General features: G+C 45.0%; 1 protein-coding gene across 5 annotated transcripts in view; it reads right to left on the reverse strand.

Moving 5' to 3' along the window:
- Positions 1-15,970, reverse strand: part of LOC129212679 (protocadherin alpha-C2-like) — a 132,763-nt gene that overhangs the window by 41,082 nt on the left and 75,711 nt on the right. The window contains exon 1 of one of the 5 annotated variants that reach the window (XM_054841616.1): positions 5,839-9,160. The exons of 2 other annotated variants lie outside the window; for them this stretch is intronic. In XM_054841616.1, the coding sequence (XP_054697591.1) occupies positions 5,839-8,352 (2,514 nt within the window). In that variant the 5' untranslated portion in view covers positions 8,353-9,160. Of the gene's footprint in view, positions 1-5,838; positions 9,161-15,970 lie in introns of those variants that run through there. 2 more of the 5 variants (XM_054841612.1, XM_054841617.1) reach the window with 2 other exon arrangements.

Raw genomic sequence — 15,970 nt, forward strand, 5'->3', positions numbered from 1 at the left:
TCAACATCCTGCAACTGGCAAAATTGGTGAAATTCCAATTTTGACAGTGTAACTGGCTTCTCCTTTAGGTCTACTACAAACTGTAGTTCTTCAGGTTCTTCTGGTCATAAGAGAAAAGCTGTTTCAATACACCTTTAAATGAGACTGGGCAATTAGGAAACAAGAAAAGCAAAAAAGCATGACTGACAGCAGAAGTGACAGCCTAGTAGAAGAGGCAAACCTGTTCAGTAATATCTTTCCCCAGTTTGGATGCAGCAATGCTTCTTGTTATAGATCCATCAGGCATTCACAGTCTGCACATTTGGGCTGGCTTCTCTCTCTGGCTATGAACAGTCCACCTTTACCAGACCACCCACTGAAACCTGCCACCGTGACATGTGCTGTCACACAGCACACAATCACTGTGCCATGACACGATATAGCCCAGCTCAAAGTAGAGCAGAGTCTTCAGCACAGTCCCCAGGGACGGGAGTCTGCACAGGAGCTGTCAATTGGCTCCTCTGCATAGCCCGGTCACAGGCTTTGCTGTGAGAAGTGTAGCTGTGTCATAAATCAACAACACTAGGACAAGGAATAGCTGGCCGAGAAGCAGAAGTACAGAGAGGAAGCATGAAGAGGAATACAGACTGTGAAGTGGTCCAGATGCTTCCCAGTTGTATATCCCCACACTCTCGCTATGTCACACAATGCTGATGAAGCTATTATTGTTCCTTTTACCTCCCCAGCTCCCAACCCATTACAAGACCCTGGTTATCACATGCCAGCCCATTCTACTAACTTTAAGGTAATCTTAGCTTGCCATTTCCCTCAGAGATTTTTGGAGGCCGTGTATCAAGCCCGGCAGTCCTGTCCTTACCACTCATCAGGGGAGGTGAGAGAAATCACACGATCCAGCACGGATTGCCCATCACCTGTTTTTTCTGAGTTAGTAACAACACACATCATCAGAGTTGTGAGATGAGTCAAAATCTATCCAGGTGCCCATAGAAACAATTGTCACTGCACCAGGTGAAGACCTCAGGCCAACAGTTTGCTCCTGTCGGTTCTTCCAGGCATTGGGGTTACATTCTGCCAACCACACAACCACAAGCATTAATGTGACCGGTCAGAAACAACCAACCCTATTTGAAAGTCCGATAAACAAAGGGAATGTATAATATAAAATGGAGCCACCTTAGCAGCAAAAAAGCTCATGCAAAATTTCACACAGTTCTTCTTAAATTGCACAGCACGGGTTAACTTAAGAAGCATTTCACTGGTTCGTGGAGAATAAATTTAGTTGAAAATCCATTGTTACAAACATTTTTTAGCTAATACTTTAACACTGTAAGGATTTGTCCCTGGGATAGAAGGAATTTCTAAAATTTTGTAACGTTGTACTGATCCTGTATTCATGAAAATCAATGCGAAGGCTACCATTCACTTCAGTGGGTGTTAGAACAGGGCCTGCCTGAGGTAAAGGAGTGTGAATCAAACATTTACAAACAGTTACCAGGTGATGAGACTGCTAAAAGCATCCCACTCCATTCCTGTTTCCACACAAACACATGACAGAATGACATAAGGTATATTTATCAAATATATCTGCTTTGAAGCAATAATAAAAGGCCTTTTAGAACCCCTGACCGCATACAGCTCTGCTTCTTTTCCAGTGACACAAAGCTGACAGATGTAGGGAAACAAAGGCTTCTATTCCTGATTTCTTTCTGTAAATGTTTAGAATTCATTTGATGTGGAAAACAAACTATTTATAGACTGAACATGTGTTTATCATACAAGAAATCAGAGTGGAAACTGGAGAAGGGTGTAATTCAGAAACCCAGAGATTCTCTTCCTGGCAGCGTTCATTCACGTTCCTAACGCGAAGAAAACTAAGGTGAAGGGAACAGGCAAGTGCTTCTGTGAAGTGTATTTAATGAGTTCCAAGAGAACTTCATATTGGATGCGAATTTCTGCTGGCACAGCAGTAAACATCAAGCCAAGAGTCTGAGTGCCCTGAAGCACACAGCACTGCCCCTGCGTAGCAGGACAGGTTCAGATACTGCCACTAAACAAAAGAACATTTATAGGTAACCTTTACAATGTCAGCGGGACTGGAGAATTTCTTAAAGGCTTAAGTTCTTGAACCGAGATTGTAAGATATTCCACCATTAAGACCTTTAAAGCCTCTGAGAGAAATCTCTTGGTAAGGCTGCTCCAGACAACGCTGTGGGTTTACTAGATTTAGACACTTCAAAACATGCTCGCATTTTAAAGCAATATCAAGATGTGCTCAACTCCAGTGGTGTTTGTTTTTTCCCGTGTGTTTAGCAAGTTGGTTTGGAAGTGCAAAATACAGAGGAAGAGTCAGAAGCAGAGCAAACAGCCATAAAGCTCCAGTGAACCCCTGGGTCTTACCATCACTACCATGCAGCTTTTGTTTCACTTTCTGAAAAGTATGCATAGAGCACCACGCAAATTTATTTCTGAACATCACATGAAACATCGTATTTTGTCAGCCGCATGTGCCACCACCCAAAAAAGGGTACGAGGCAATGTATAATCAGAAGAGTTTATATCTAGTTCTGTCAAGTATCCAGACTGCCCACTCATCATTAGGAATGTGCCAGGCTGCCTTCTGGGGCAGAAAACTCCTGTTAAAACATATGTTAGTTTGATTGTTATTCCCTGCATTGAAGGAAAAAGGTTGTCATGAGATACAAGGCATAATGAACGAACTTAACCACACAGAATGATAAAAACAAGACGGGAGAGATGAAAAGACAAACCAAGGAGCAGGCACTACCCAGACATCACTCGGCACCGTCACAGGCGTATGTGGAAAGGGACTCCAGACGAAAGCACTGAAACCTTTCCTAAAAACGTCAGATCATCGCTGCAGCAGTGCCTAGTAACAAAATCACATCTTCACACCCCCCCCTTCAGAGCTGTGTGCACCCCTCTTTTGAAAAGCAGGAATCCAGGCTGCCCATAGCCTCACACAGTGCCAGCAATGAAGCCACGGTATTTTGCCGTCTCGGTATCTTGCCCACGCTGCCCGCCTGGTCACCCTGCAGTAGTTACCCAGCTGATGAGAGAGCGATACCCATTAACACTGTGTTCTGGCCCTTATCACGAGACTCCTGCCAGCAATAACTGTTTCCAAGGTATTTCAGTGCAGCTTTTAGTATGGTTCTTTTAGAAAACACACTTGGTTTGAGATATTCTTATAAACCTGTAAAGGACCACACAGGCAAGCGGGGTGAATGCAGAAGCCTGGGCTGTCTGGCAGAAACAAGCTCCCTTTCCAGCATCACACCACCAGCAGTACAAGGCAGAGTAGTCACACAGGAATCGGCGCTTCAGCAGACACAAAGAATTCCCTACCTAACCTTAACACACCGGGTTTTCGCTTCCACTGCATCCTTCTAATAACGCAATGAAGTCAGTCACAACTTAGTGGAAAGTAATTATTAACATATTGGACCTTACTAGTAAACACGAAAGGGACCAAGATCTTATTGCAATGAGTGTTACTGAGATTAATCCCAAATAATGTTGAAATATTTTTCCTCTCACTGTATAAACAACATTTAGAAAGCCCATTCACCTGGTCCCATGCTCACCACTCAACAACTAACAGAAGATCAATTTCCAGAAACTGTAAAAAAAAAAGACCTGTCACATTATCCAAAAGTAACATACACATCAGAGATTAACTTTCTAAATCAAGGACAACAAGGCCTGTTGCTATGCTTCACAGGTGAAGGCAGGGGATTTTTAAAGACTGATTAAAAGTTCACTTTGTCTAAAAAGAGAAACACAGTTCTCTGAAGATCTAGGAATACAAAGATCATTAGCCCTAAAAAGTAGAATTTGGTGTTGCTAAGCAATGGATGGCATTTTCAGTGCATATGCTGAGCATGAAACAAGGGGAATACAGGATTTTATGGTAAGCAATTAACTAGGAACTAGTAATTACTGAATGTCATTACATTCACCCATTTTTCTCACATACGTCTGGCATCTTCATAGTATGTACTGCCACAGGACAGTTTATGAAGCAGACACCTAAGAAAAGAACTTGCGATGAGTAGAACCTGTCAGAATTTCACCTCTGTTTATATCATACAGAACTATTTGAATAATTGATTCCTCTTTTGGATCATAACTCCACGCAGGCAGGTATTCCTTAGTTTGTCTATGCACCTCTCTACTTTTGTACTCCAAGTTTGGGCTGGCTTTGCTGCCACTGCCTGATCTGCACTGGTGTTCAAAACTTGCCAATTCATTGCACATAATAGAGCGATCCCTGAAATGTGATAAGAATCTGACTGTTAAGCTAATTTCCTACTGGTCTTGCATCCAAAGTGAAGCCATTTTCAATTATTGCTCCTTTCCCCCCCCCCCCCCCAGAAAATCAGATTTAAGGTGTATATTTCACTCTCTGATTCTTCAGCATACATGTTTATAGTTCATGTCTCATGTTCCAGCCTGTATCAAACAGATTCCAAACATTTTATTATACTTGGAAAGATTTTAAGGTACAAAAACTGTGTAGAAAAAGAAAAAAATACTTCCCCAGTACCCTGCCACTGTGATTTATAGAAAAACACTGCATTAATTTTAAATGGATTATTTTTGAATGGATGATCATTACTCTCTAAAAGCATTTTTATGGAAAACTTGCTTGTCCTTAAGATTTGTGCATCTTTGTGTAACTAAACAACAGTCGCAAAAGATGCTAACATCTTCATATGTGAATAAGTATAAAGAAACAAAGAAATAAATTCTACTTCTGTGGCATGAATACACAAGTCAGGCTCCTTTCTATGCCACCACAGTTACTCCCCTAGCTTTCCCACATCTCGAGGCATAGCACACATTAATGCATAACCTGATCTTATGCCTGCCACGATTGTAGGGTACAAATGACACACAGTAATTACAAAATTTTCCTTTTGTGAACCAGAATTAGTGTCTCCTGTGAGTGCTTCTGGGTTTAGTTGCGATATGTGTAGAAAGGAAACTGTACAGAGCATGCAAACCACACACTAACTGCGGAGTGCCTGTATGCCAGCAGAAAGCAACCATTAATTCTTCACTGTGGGAAAATATTGAAAAGGTTAATACACTGCTGGCTAAACCATAGGTATTAAACAAATTTCAATAGCAACCCAGCAGGTTAGAAGTTGTCACACTGCAACACAGCGATGGTAACTTGCTGTAATTCCCGACAAAGATGTCACCGGATTGTCACTGTCCAGAAAGCATGAAATGCAGCATTGGGTAGAACGAACATTATCGAAGGAGGGATTGCAGTTTTCAGACAACTAAAACATGCCCGCATTAGTAAGCAAAGCATATTACTGCAATGGTCTAAATTCAACAGCTTTGTCTCGGTATGAAATCAATGAAGTAGCAAACATCTATAACTGCCATAAAGTAATCTATTGATTTCCAGGCTAATCACTTTTTTTTTTTCCCCTGCAATATTAGTTTTAGCATTAAAAATTTAAGACCACATGTGTCATTCCCTAGCACTCTGTGGCAGCAGGCAATTTTACATCTGTAAGAGAAAAGGGAAGGAGGCAATGCTCTATATAGTATACCTTGCAAAAATGAATCTCAAACAACAGACGCATATACTGAACTTACCAAACAGACCCTGAAAGTCCCAGTATTTACCTAGAAACAAAATGCATTGCACAGATTAGATTCACTAGACCCATGTTTTATAGCTGTATGTCAGTGAGCCCAAAAGGGAATATGCTTAATCCGAGTTTTCCAGTTCAAACCTCTGCTTAAGTATAGATTTGCTCAGAGCACTGTGCTGACCATTTAGCAACGTAGCCTCACCTCATTAGGAGTAATGGAGTCATTTTTAAGTATGATCAGGTTTTGTGCACTCTGCCCACTCTGTCCTGTCAGATGCCTCTCAGTCATCACTGCAGAGGGACCAGTAGTTCCTGATGGGCCACAGGTATTGTAAAACATAAAAGTGTCACTTCCTGATCCTGCAGTTAGGCATGCCTTATAGCAGTAGGTCTTAGTGAGAGACCCATTGCCCCTCACTTCAATGAAATGGGGTTGCACTTTTAAACCGTGGGGCAACCTAGCATCGATGTTGTTGTTGGCCTGCTTGTACAATTCAGCAGGGGACCGTTCTCTGACCCCACAGAACCCTGCACAGCAGGAGTCCCCATACAGACTGTATCTGTAGCACTTGATAACAGTAAGCCCAATGATTGTGAAAAGGAAAACGAAGGAGATGGCGCTCAAAGCGATAATGAGATAAAGAGTAATCTCTGAGTAATTGCTTGGACTTTTAATGTGCCTTCTTGTATCAGGGATGATTTTGGAAACTCTGTCCACCACGGCAACAGTGATGGCTACTGAGGAGGACATCGGTGGCTCTCCATTGTCTCTCACCTCCACCGTCAGGTTGAAAGTAGGTGTGCTGTCCTCCCCCAGTTTGCGAGTAGTCCTAATCTCCCCAGTATGGAGCTCTACCCTGAACAAACCTGGATCTGAGGTTTGCACCAGGTGAAAGAACAACCAGGCATTTTGTCCTGAGTCCGCATCAATGGCTATAATTTTTGTTACCAAATATCCAGCATATGCCGAGCGTGGGATCATCTCCAGGGCTGCTGAAGTGTTGGTTGAGGTAGGATACAGAATCTGTGGAGCATGGTCATTCTCGTCCACCACATAGATGTAGACAGTGACAGTGCTGCTCAGTGGTGGGATCCCGGCATCCTGAGCCTGGACAACCACCTGGAACTCCCTTAGTGTCTCATAGTCAAAGGACCTGACAGCATACATGTTGCCACTGTCGGATTTAATGGAGACGTAGGAGGCGACAGGTAGCCCTTCAATCTCCCCATCTAGTAGAGAATAGGACACATGGGCATTTTCGGCGACATCTGGGTCGGTGGCTTTGATAGTGCACATTAAGACTCCAAGGGGGTTGTTCTCAGGGATGTAAACTGAGTACACAGGTTCATCGAAGCGTGGAGGATTGTCATTGATGTCAGAGATCTCCACATGGATCACCTTCTGGGAGGAGAGAGGGGGGGTCCCAGAGTCGGTAGCTGTAACTGTGATGTTGTAGGCTGCTGCTTTCTCGTGGTCCAGTTTGCCCTGGGTGACCAGGGTGTAGGAGTTCTTGAAAGAGTTGAGTGTGAAGGGGAGGCCGGGAGGAATACGCAGACTCACTTGCTTGTTCAGCCCTGAGTCCTGGTCAGTGACGCTCATCAGGGCCACCACAGTTCCTGCCTTTGCATCCTCTGGCACTGGGCTGTACAGGGAGGTCAGGACCACCTCAGGAACGTTATCGTTGGCATCCACAATGTTGACCAGCACCTTGCAGTGCCCAGCCATAGAGACAGGGCCCTGATCAGTGGCTTGCACATAGATCTCATAGGAGGATGCCTCTTCATAGTCCAAGGTACCATTAACCCGCACCTCCCCTGAGTATGGATCCACACTAAAGAGCTGCCTCACCTTCTGTGGGGTGTAGCTGCTAAAGGAGTAGATCACATCCCCGTTGGAGCCCTCATCGGGGTCTGAGGCATTGAGTTTGACCACTAGTGTGCCAGGTGGGGCGTTTTCCAGAAGGCTCACGGTGTAGGTGGAGCGGTCAAAGGCAGGTGGGTTGTCATTGGTATCCACAACTCGCACAGAGATCTGGGCTGTACCGGACTTGGGGGGATCCCCACCATCCACAGCAGTAAGCACCAGCTGCTGCATGGCACTCTGCTCCCGGTCCAGTGGCTGCTGCAGCACCAGCTCCAGGAGCTTGCTGCCGCTCTGGAAGCCTTTAAGGTCCAGGGCAAAGTGGCGGCTGGGGCTGAGCTGGTAGCTCTGCACAGAGTTGGTGCCCACATCGGGGTCCTGGGCACTCTCGATGGGGAAGCGGGCCCCGGGCACGGCAGACTCACTGATCTCCAGCCGGTAATCCTGGCGTGGGAAGCGCGGCGCATTGTCGTTGATGTCCAGGACCTCCACCTCCACATTGTGCACCTCGATGGGCTGCTCGACGACCAACTCCAGGCTGAGGAAGCAGGCGGGGTTCAGCTCGCAGAGCGCCTCGCGGTCCATGCGCTCCCGCACCAGCAGCGCCCCGCGGCCCAACTCCAGCTCCAGGTACTGCCGGCCGCTGCCCGAGGTAAGCCGCGCTCCCCTCGCCGCCAGTCGCCGCGGATCCACGCCCAGATCGCTCGCCACGCTGCCCACGAAGGCTCCGTGCGGCAGCTCCTCCCGCACCGAGTAGCGAAGCGGCCCGCCCGCCGCCCGCCCGGCGCACAGCCCCAGCAGCAGCAGGCCCAGCACCACCGCCCCGCCGCGGCTCCGCCGAGCAGCCGCCGCCATGGCCGGGGCGGGGGGGTGGGGAGCTGCCGGAGCCCGGAGCCGCCTCGCCCGGCCCTGGCCCGGCCTCACTCCCCGCCGCCGCCGCCCCGCCGCCTCATGCAAGCGGCGAGCAGCAGCCGCCGGCCGCCGCCGGCCCCGCCGCCGGCCGGTCCATGCTCGCCGGCTTCCTGAGACGGCGGCTCCGACCTCTCTCCCTCCGGCGGCTCCGGGGAGGAGGAGGAAGAGGAGGAGGAGGAAGGAGGAGGGACCGGGACTCGCCGGATCCGCTTTCTCCAGCTCCAGCTGCTGCGCGGGAGGAGGCGGGGGAGGACGCTAAGCCGCGGCTGGCTCCGCTTCAGCACCTGGGCAGGGAACAGCGACACGGCTGCCTGCGGGACCCGCCCCCGCTGCCTGCGGGACCCCGCTGCCTGCCGGAGCCCGCTGCCTGCCGGAGCCCGCTGCCTGCCGGAGCCCGCTGCCTGCGGGACCCCGCACTCCCTGCCCGGCTGCACCGTCCTCACCCACGTGTTGCGGCTCCTCGGTGAGCCAGGCCCCTCGCTCCCGGTGGCCGCGGGCTCTCGCCGCTGAGCCGGGAGGGGTGCGGCTCCCGCGCCGCCGCCTCCCCTCGTCTCCGCCCCGGCTTCGCTGCTGAAGCTTCGGGGCCGCGGGGAGGAGGGCGGGGGGAAGGGCCGCAAACCGCCTGCACTTCTGGACCTGCTGCTGCAGTGCTAAAGTACATCCGCTTGGGAGGGTTAAATCAGCGCAGGGCTCCGAAAAAAAATGGGCCTCCAGCCAGGTCTGGTGCCGTCTGTGTGTTGCTGCAGTATGTTTGACGACCTTTTTCTTGGAGACCTGCCCCTCTTCTCCCTCGGAGATTCATCCTTGCTGCAGCACCGTCCCTCTGTCCAACCCCTGCGGGCTCCCCTGCCCCGCTTCCACTCTCCTCCTGCTCAGCTCCCTCTCGCCCTTGCTGCAGCCACCGTGCCCCAACAGCAGCTTGGCTGGTAGAATTCTGCAAGTCACACCCACGAGTTATGAGCATTTAAGGTGGGCTTCAGTTTCTCATCCAATGCAATACACAGGCTCAAGGTGATCAAGTGCAGCTGGAGAGAATATGGAACATGATCTGTTTTCCAGTTACAGTTTCTTCCTCCTCTACCCTTGTGACAGAGGACTGACAAAAAACAGGGCCATGAAATTGAACAAATTCAGCAGTGGGGGTTAGGGTGCTGCAGCTGCAATGAGTTTTACCCAAATGCCACAAACCTCAGCAAAGACAATAAACTTAAGCATTAATTCATATAACATCGAAGTCACTAAGCTGACATATTTAATGAGACAAACCACAGGACCAGAAAGGTCCTGAAAGGTTGGACCAGATGATCCTTGAGGTCCCTTCCAACTTGGTATTCTATGATTCTACGACATAGTCATCCAGGGATGCAACTATATTGTATCTTCTACCCAGTGCAGAAACTGCTTCTCTGCTAGCATTTATCTCCCTGTTGTTTTTTTCCCTTGTTTACTCCACGAAGTCTTTTGGAATGTCCAGTGAATCCTCCCTGGATTGGGCTGGTCTATCAAGGGGAGCGGGTGACCCTAACATTCAGCTAAAACCTCTTTCATTGCCCTTTGTGTGCCTGGGCACCCTTCACAATGTGGGATGACTTTTGAGAGCACAATCTTACACTGTAAATCCCAAAGGTTTTTACTATAATGTACCTGATACACAAACCCTGGAGAACAATTGTCCTAATTCTGACTCAGAACCGCTAAGAACCATTACCATTCTACCAGTGGTCACCATTATCAGAAGAGACAACATTAAGAGCAGGATTACCCTACTTATGTTTTGGCTGATGAGTTCATTTGATTCTCGGCCCATTTTTGTGGCCCAAATATTTGTCCACATATTTATTCTAATGTGCCCAGTACCTCAATGTCTGCAAATACTGCTGTGGAACCACTCAACCCTGTTTATCTTTTTCAGGAGGATAAATGTAGGTCTGTGCAGACCAAGAAGGGCAGACAGAGATGCCAAGTGCCTAGACCATGTGGAAATGTGCCCATTTCATCCAATTGTCTAAACAGGAGCCAAACACTTTAAAAAAAAAAAAAATCAGCTTCAAATTTTTGGCTAGCTACCCACCTTCAAGATCACAATATTCACAGATTCCGAACAAAATGCCCCGACAGCCTCACAAAAAACCCACAACTCAAACCAAACAAAACACCAGCAAAGAAAACCAAACACTCCAAACCCAAAAACCAACACTCTGCTAAAAGCTACAGAAAAAAGCTATAACACCATTAATATGCATGGATTATATGGCCGTGTGTCAAAACAACTTGCTGTCATCATATAAAACAGAAGCCTGAAGGGACACACCCTCAGTTTTCCTGACAATCAAATACTGTTTTCATCCAGACAGTCCACAGATCATGTCTGCCCCACACCTCCCACGTGTACAGCCACAAAGTCCTCTAACAAACATACAGCACATCAATAAAAGGCCAAAAGCCACAAGAACATTGGCAACATCTAAGGCCTTGCCTTAAGGAACATGTTGGTACAGACTCTCCTGGAAACGAACAATGCCCGTGCTAAGAGGTGGTGGGAAAACAAAACTCATCTCTGTAGGCAATGTCTTTCTCGGCACAAGTTGATTTTCTTAATATGTGTGAATAAAGCACACCAATCACACATCCAGGGGCTTTAATACCAGTGAGAAATCTTTCACACTCTTCCTAGACCCCAGTGAGTTACTTCTCATAGACATTCAGGCTCTGCTCTTGTGCATCCCAGCTGGGTTCCCCAGCAAGGAAGGCTCACAAACATTCAAATCCTGGCCCACCTCACTATTTACATCCTACCTAGGTTCATCTTCCCTCGTGTCCCATCTCTCTGTGGACAACTAAGACTTTGTACATCCATAGTTTTGCACAACACCACAGAATGTAAACCTGAACAGAAATAACACACCACACTTAACTGAGCCATTCTAGAACACATTCCATCATATTTTCATTCCCATTAAACAATTTTTTGTTTCCAAACCTCAGGTTCTTAGAAAAATTTTTCTCCTAATTTCTGAATCGTCAGACCTAGGATTGTCTGGCTTCTTGCCTTTTTGTAAGTTTTATAGCACCTATAAAATATGTAGTCTGATTTTCATTTTAGAAATTAATATTGTAGCGTGGCTTATTTACAGTAGCACTGTACAAATGTAACAGTCTTTCTCAAAATGTTAGCTTTACACAGTTTATGCTGACTACACAGTTTATAAGTGATATACCGAAACTTGTTCTGTTCTGATTAAACGTTCCCCAAGTCCCTTTAAATCTATAGAAAATTCATCCATGGCCACAATAATTTCAGTTATTTCCAGCAGCTTCAGTGGGAATGCTGAGTCAGTCCCGCAGGCCTCGATTTTTAATTCAGGAAAAACTTCCATTGAGAAAACACTTCAGGATCTGGTCTGTAGTAATATTGATTATTCTAGTGAAAGGCAAAAATTGAAACACAGAAAAACATAATTTCAGTTTCAACTGAATTGAGGCTTAGGAGCTTTCTAGTATTTTTTTCTTCTTGGAGGTTTTTTTCCCAGTAATTTCTTGAAATTTCATCTAAGCATCGAATTTTAAACACCTTCAAAGCTCACTAAGTGAAATGTACCCATTGGGTTTAGATCACTCCAAGTGAGCAAGAGGATCAGAATCCATTCCTGCATCAAAAACAGCTGATAAAACATTCCAGGCACAAATATCCATTTGCTGATAAACCTGATAACCCCTGAAGTGATTGAATCCTGCCTGCATGAGTATCTATATACACAGCCCTACTGAGCTTTGCTGACATAAAAAAATTGCACCACTTTAATTAGCTTGGTTAAATTAAATGGTACAAGGCCTTTAATGTGAGTACAAACATACGGGTGTAGCAAAGACTACACTGATTTTATCAAGTTCTGCAGAAAAAAAAAAGTATATATCAAGACAGTAATACATTGACACATATCTATACTAGAGGTTGCAGCAATATAACTTAGTCCTCACTATGCAAGCCTTCCTGGAAACAATTCTACATACAGATATGGCTGAATTAGTAGCAGTGCACTACAGTGCCACAGAAATATTTCTGTGCAGATATTTCTCTTGGTAGTGATACAGTTATACACAGATATTGTTCTGTAAGTATTTAGGGCCTTGAAAAGTTAATCCATTTCAAATCACACCTGTACAAGGACTGGTTTTATATAACACTGTAACTAGAGTCATCTACATCTGCTTGAGCAGCAATAAATCTGTGTTTAATTTGCTTCATTGCAGAACACTACACAGAGTCCTTCCTCTGGCTATTTCTGAGTCTCACACAGTAAAAGGAGAGACAAAGACATATTAGAAAACCCAAAGATGTGAAAATACAACATGTTAACTGAAGAACTGCAAGGTGTTTCAACATCTGAAAAGACATTTTTCTTCTTTGTAAATAATTTCACCTTCAGTAACTCACATCCCACAGTAGCCAATAACTCAGTGTCAGGACGTAGCTCCTTTCTGAACCGGTGGGAAGGCACCAGCTCCAAGGATCAGGCTCTAGATTTTTGCGTGTATTCTTGTCAGCATGTAGGTTTTTAGCGACAATGAGATTACTTGCATACTATATAAATGCACACACAATTTCTGCCTACTGATAAAACTGTGTGCAAAAAAAATATGGAGCCAAACCCAGAGAATCCATATAGTTTAGCCATTAACAAGCAGGTAAGCTGTGTCATTCTCTAGAAAAACCCAGATTTTCTCTATGTGCCTGCTTGCATGTGGTGCCTTTAATTTGTCTGCCTTAGAATTAAATCAAGTCCAGAAGAAAGGAACAGCCATCAGTCACAGGCCAGATTACATCAACCACAGCGGAAAACAATACCCGTAAACTGTAAGGGAATGACTCAAATTTGGGGAGTTTCTTCTATACATTTTTTTCCAGTGAGATGGTGGGACTGTAGCATCATCTTCTAGCCCATGGGTAGTCATGAGATCTAGGGAAAACACAACTCAGTAATTTCAGGGGATGCTCACACTACTTCTTCAGTTCAACCCCATCTTTCACGTCACTCTCTTGGGATTCCTGAATTCTTCTGCACCCTACTTATTTCAGTCATGCCCCCCTCCCCACCCACCCCTTCTCTGAAGGAGAATATGTACTGCATTGTTTCTGGTGACTTCCCATGTCTCAAGTACTATCTGATCAGGAAGATACTACCTAGACATGATAAGGCAACATAAGGCAGGAGTGAAAAGGATATTCATACCCTACAGTGGCTCCCTGCCTGACAAGCCTCTGTCAGTCTCAATTTAGCAATCTGAGCTCAGAGATCCCCAACTATGGGAGAGCAGGTTCTGCAGCCAGAACAGAGCCAGTGAGCAACACCTTAAACAGAGCCCTGGAGCTGAACCAGATCGCTTTCAGTATATGGTCTATATTCTCTGTATGGGATTTTCTGGGGACATGGGATTCTCCCTCTTCCTAAAATTACTGCAAAATTCCTCCCTGAGGTAATGTAAACTTCTTTTTTCTATGCCAAACTTCTTTCCTCCTATGTTCAAGTCATGTTGCACACTCAAATTACTTGTTGACAAGTCATCTTTTCACATGCAACTTGTCTCTCCCTTATTTGAAATAGATAGGTATGGTGCCAAATTGCTCAGATGGATTGGCTCTGTTCTTTTGTATCATTCCCTAAATCCATTTTTCACATTAGTGTGAATCAAACTGGTGAGGATTTTTAATTTTTTTTCTATTTTTTTTTTTTTAATCCCAGACATCTGAAGCCAGACTATTTAAAACATGGCTGTTAGGGGAACCAAGGCTGCTAAACAGCCAGGAAAAAATCCTGTTTGTATTTAGGTCACCTCTTTTTTTTCCCCCCCCAGTAGTGTACTTGCCATAATTCTAGAATTTAGCATGTAAAGAAAAAGAGGTGGTGGGTTGGGGTATGGAGAGGAATTTGTGTTTTAAACCTGAATTCAGACAAACCACATATACCAAAGATACATAGAAAATACATTTTTTGGCTTCTCCTGGTCGCCAGTGTACATTTAATTGTTTCTCATTTCTAGTCTAAAATTTAAGGATGGATATCTCTCTGACTCATTCTGTTTGTCTTCTGCTATATTTTTCTGATGACTTCAAACTCCTTTCAGTAATTTATTGACCATAATGTCACATACTGTGCCATTCTAAATGGAAGGGCATTAACAACTTGCACATTGACAAAATAGCTTTCACCTTTCTAAAGTCACCACAAAGCCTGTAAGTGCTACTTCTACTGCCAAATGTTTTCTTGAAGGTTTTGGTTGGTACGTTTTCCTTTATCAACATTGTCTGCCTTCAGAGCCACAGTCTTTGTCACTCTTCTATGCAGGCTGTGATTCTTCGGCTCAAGCCGTCACAACTAAATTTCAGCTCAGTGAATTGGTTGTGAGACACTCTAGTCAAACAAATCTCTTCCAGATAATTATAACGTCCTTTGTTTCCCTAGCTCGGGCTCACCCTGTGCTTCTCTTCACATGTGTTGCACGCCTCTCTTTACAGTTCGAGAACTGGAACAAAGTTCGAAGGTAGCTGTCCTCTTCTTGAAACTGTACATGAATGTGTCAGAGCAGCTGCCCAGAAACTGAAGACTCAGTTTTGTTTTCTGCTTTAAGAAGTTCAAACTTCGTTCCTCACCTCCCTAGAAAGTGACTTCATCATAAGCCACAGGATGTCCTCTACCTCCTTATTGAAACAAGGCAAAAACTTATGCCGTTCTAGTTCAAAGAGAACAGCAATATAAAAAGTATCATCCTCTGTCCTAATACATGAGGTATGGACTTAAAAAGGAAAAGAAGATGGTAGAAACTTAGTTTTGCGCCAAGAAGTTTTATTAACTTTGTACTAAATCACCTTGGGATATAATTCACAGTAGAACTAGTTCCGATGTTTTATAACTTTTGCGTTACTTCTTAGACACACGCATCTGTGTTTGTTAGTGAGGATAAACTATTTTCCATTCATTCTCTTCGTACCAGATCCTGATGACACCATGTCATAGACAATGCATAACCAGTATCATTACATGTGCAATAGCACCTTTTATTCTTTGCTATGTTTTGGGGTGGGTTTGGTTTGTTGTTGGTTTTTTAAATACATAAATATTGAGCTCTATGGTTGTAATTTAATTTTACTTATGTCACCTTTTCCCTATCCTATCCACAAAATTTAATTATTAGTCAGATAATCCTTGACCTATTTTGGGGGAGCCCCATTCACACCTGTACATGAAGCATTTCATACATATTATTCTCATGTTCAGACATTAGTACTTTGTTAACTTTACACCTCCTACGAGAAGATCTCAAATCTGAAGGGTCTGCCAGTAAGCCATATTTCTGAGGAATAGGTACATTTTGGCACAAAGTTACTTCAAAGATTGCTTTATTTATCCTATTAAACAAGATCTACTAGACTTGGATGGTCCTAACAGCTCAAGTCCCTATTAATGACTCCTGAGCTCTCCTAAAGGGACATCCAAGTTGGACTGGCAGCTCTAAATCTGCCAGTGTTGTCTTCTTGTTCACATTCTGGCTCTTCAACCCATCC

Source organism: Grus americana, chromosome 14 (genome assembly GCF_028858705.1).
Source record: "Grus americana isolate bGruAme1 chromosome 14, bGruAme1.mat, whole genome shotgun sequence".
Classification (NCBI taxonomy): Eukaryota; Metazoa; Chordata; class Aves; order Gruiformes; family Gruidae; genus Grus; species Grus americana.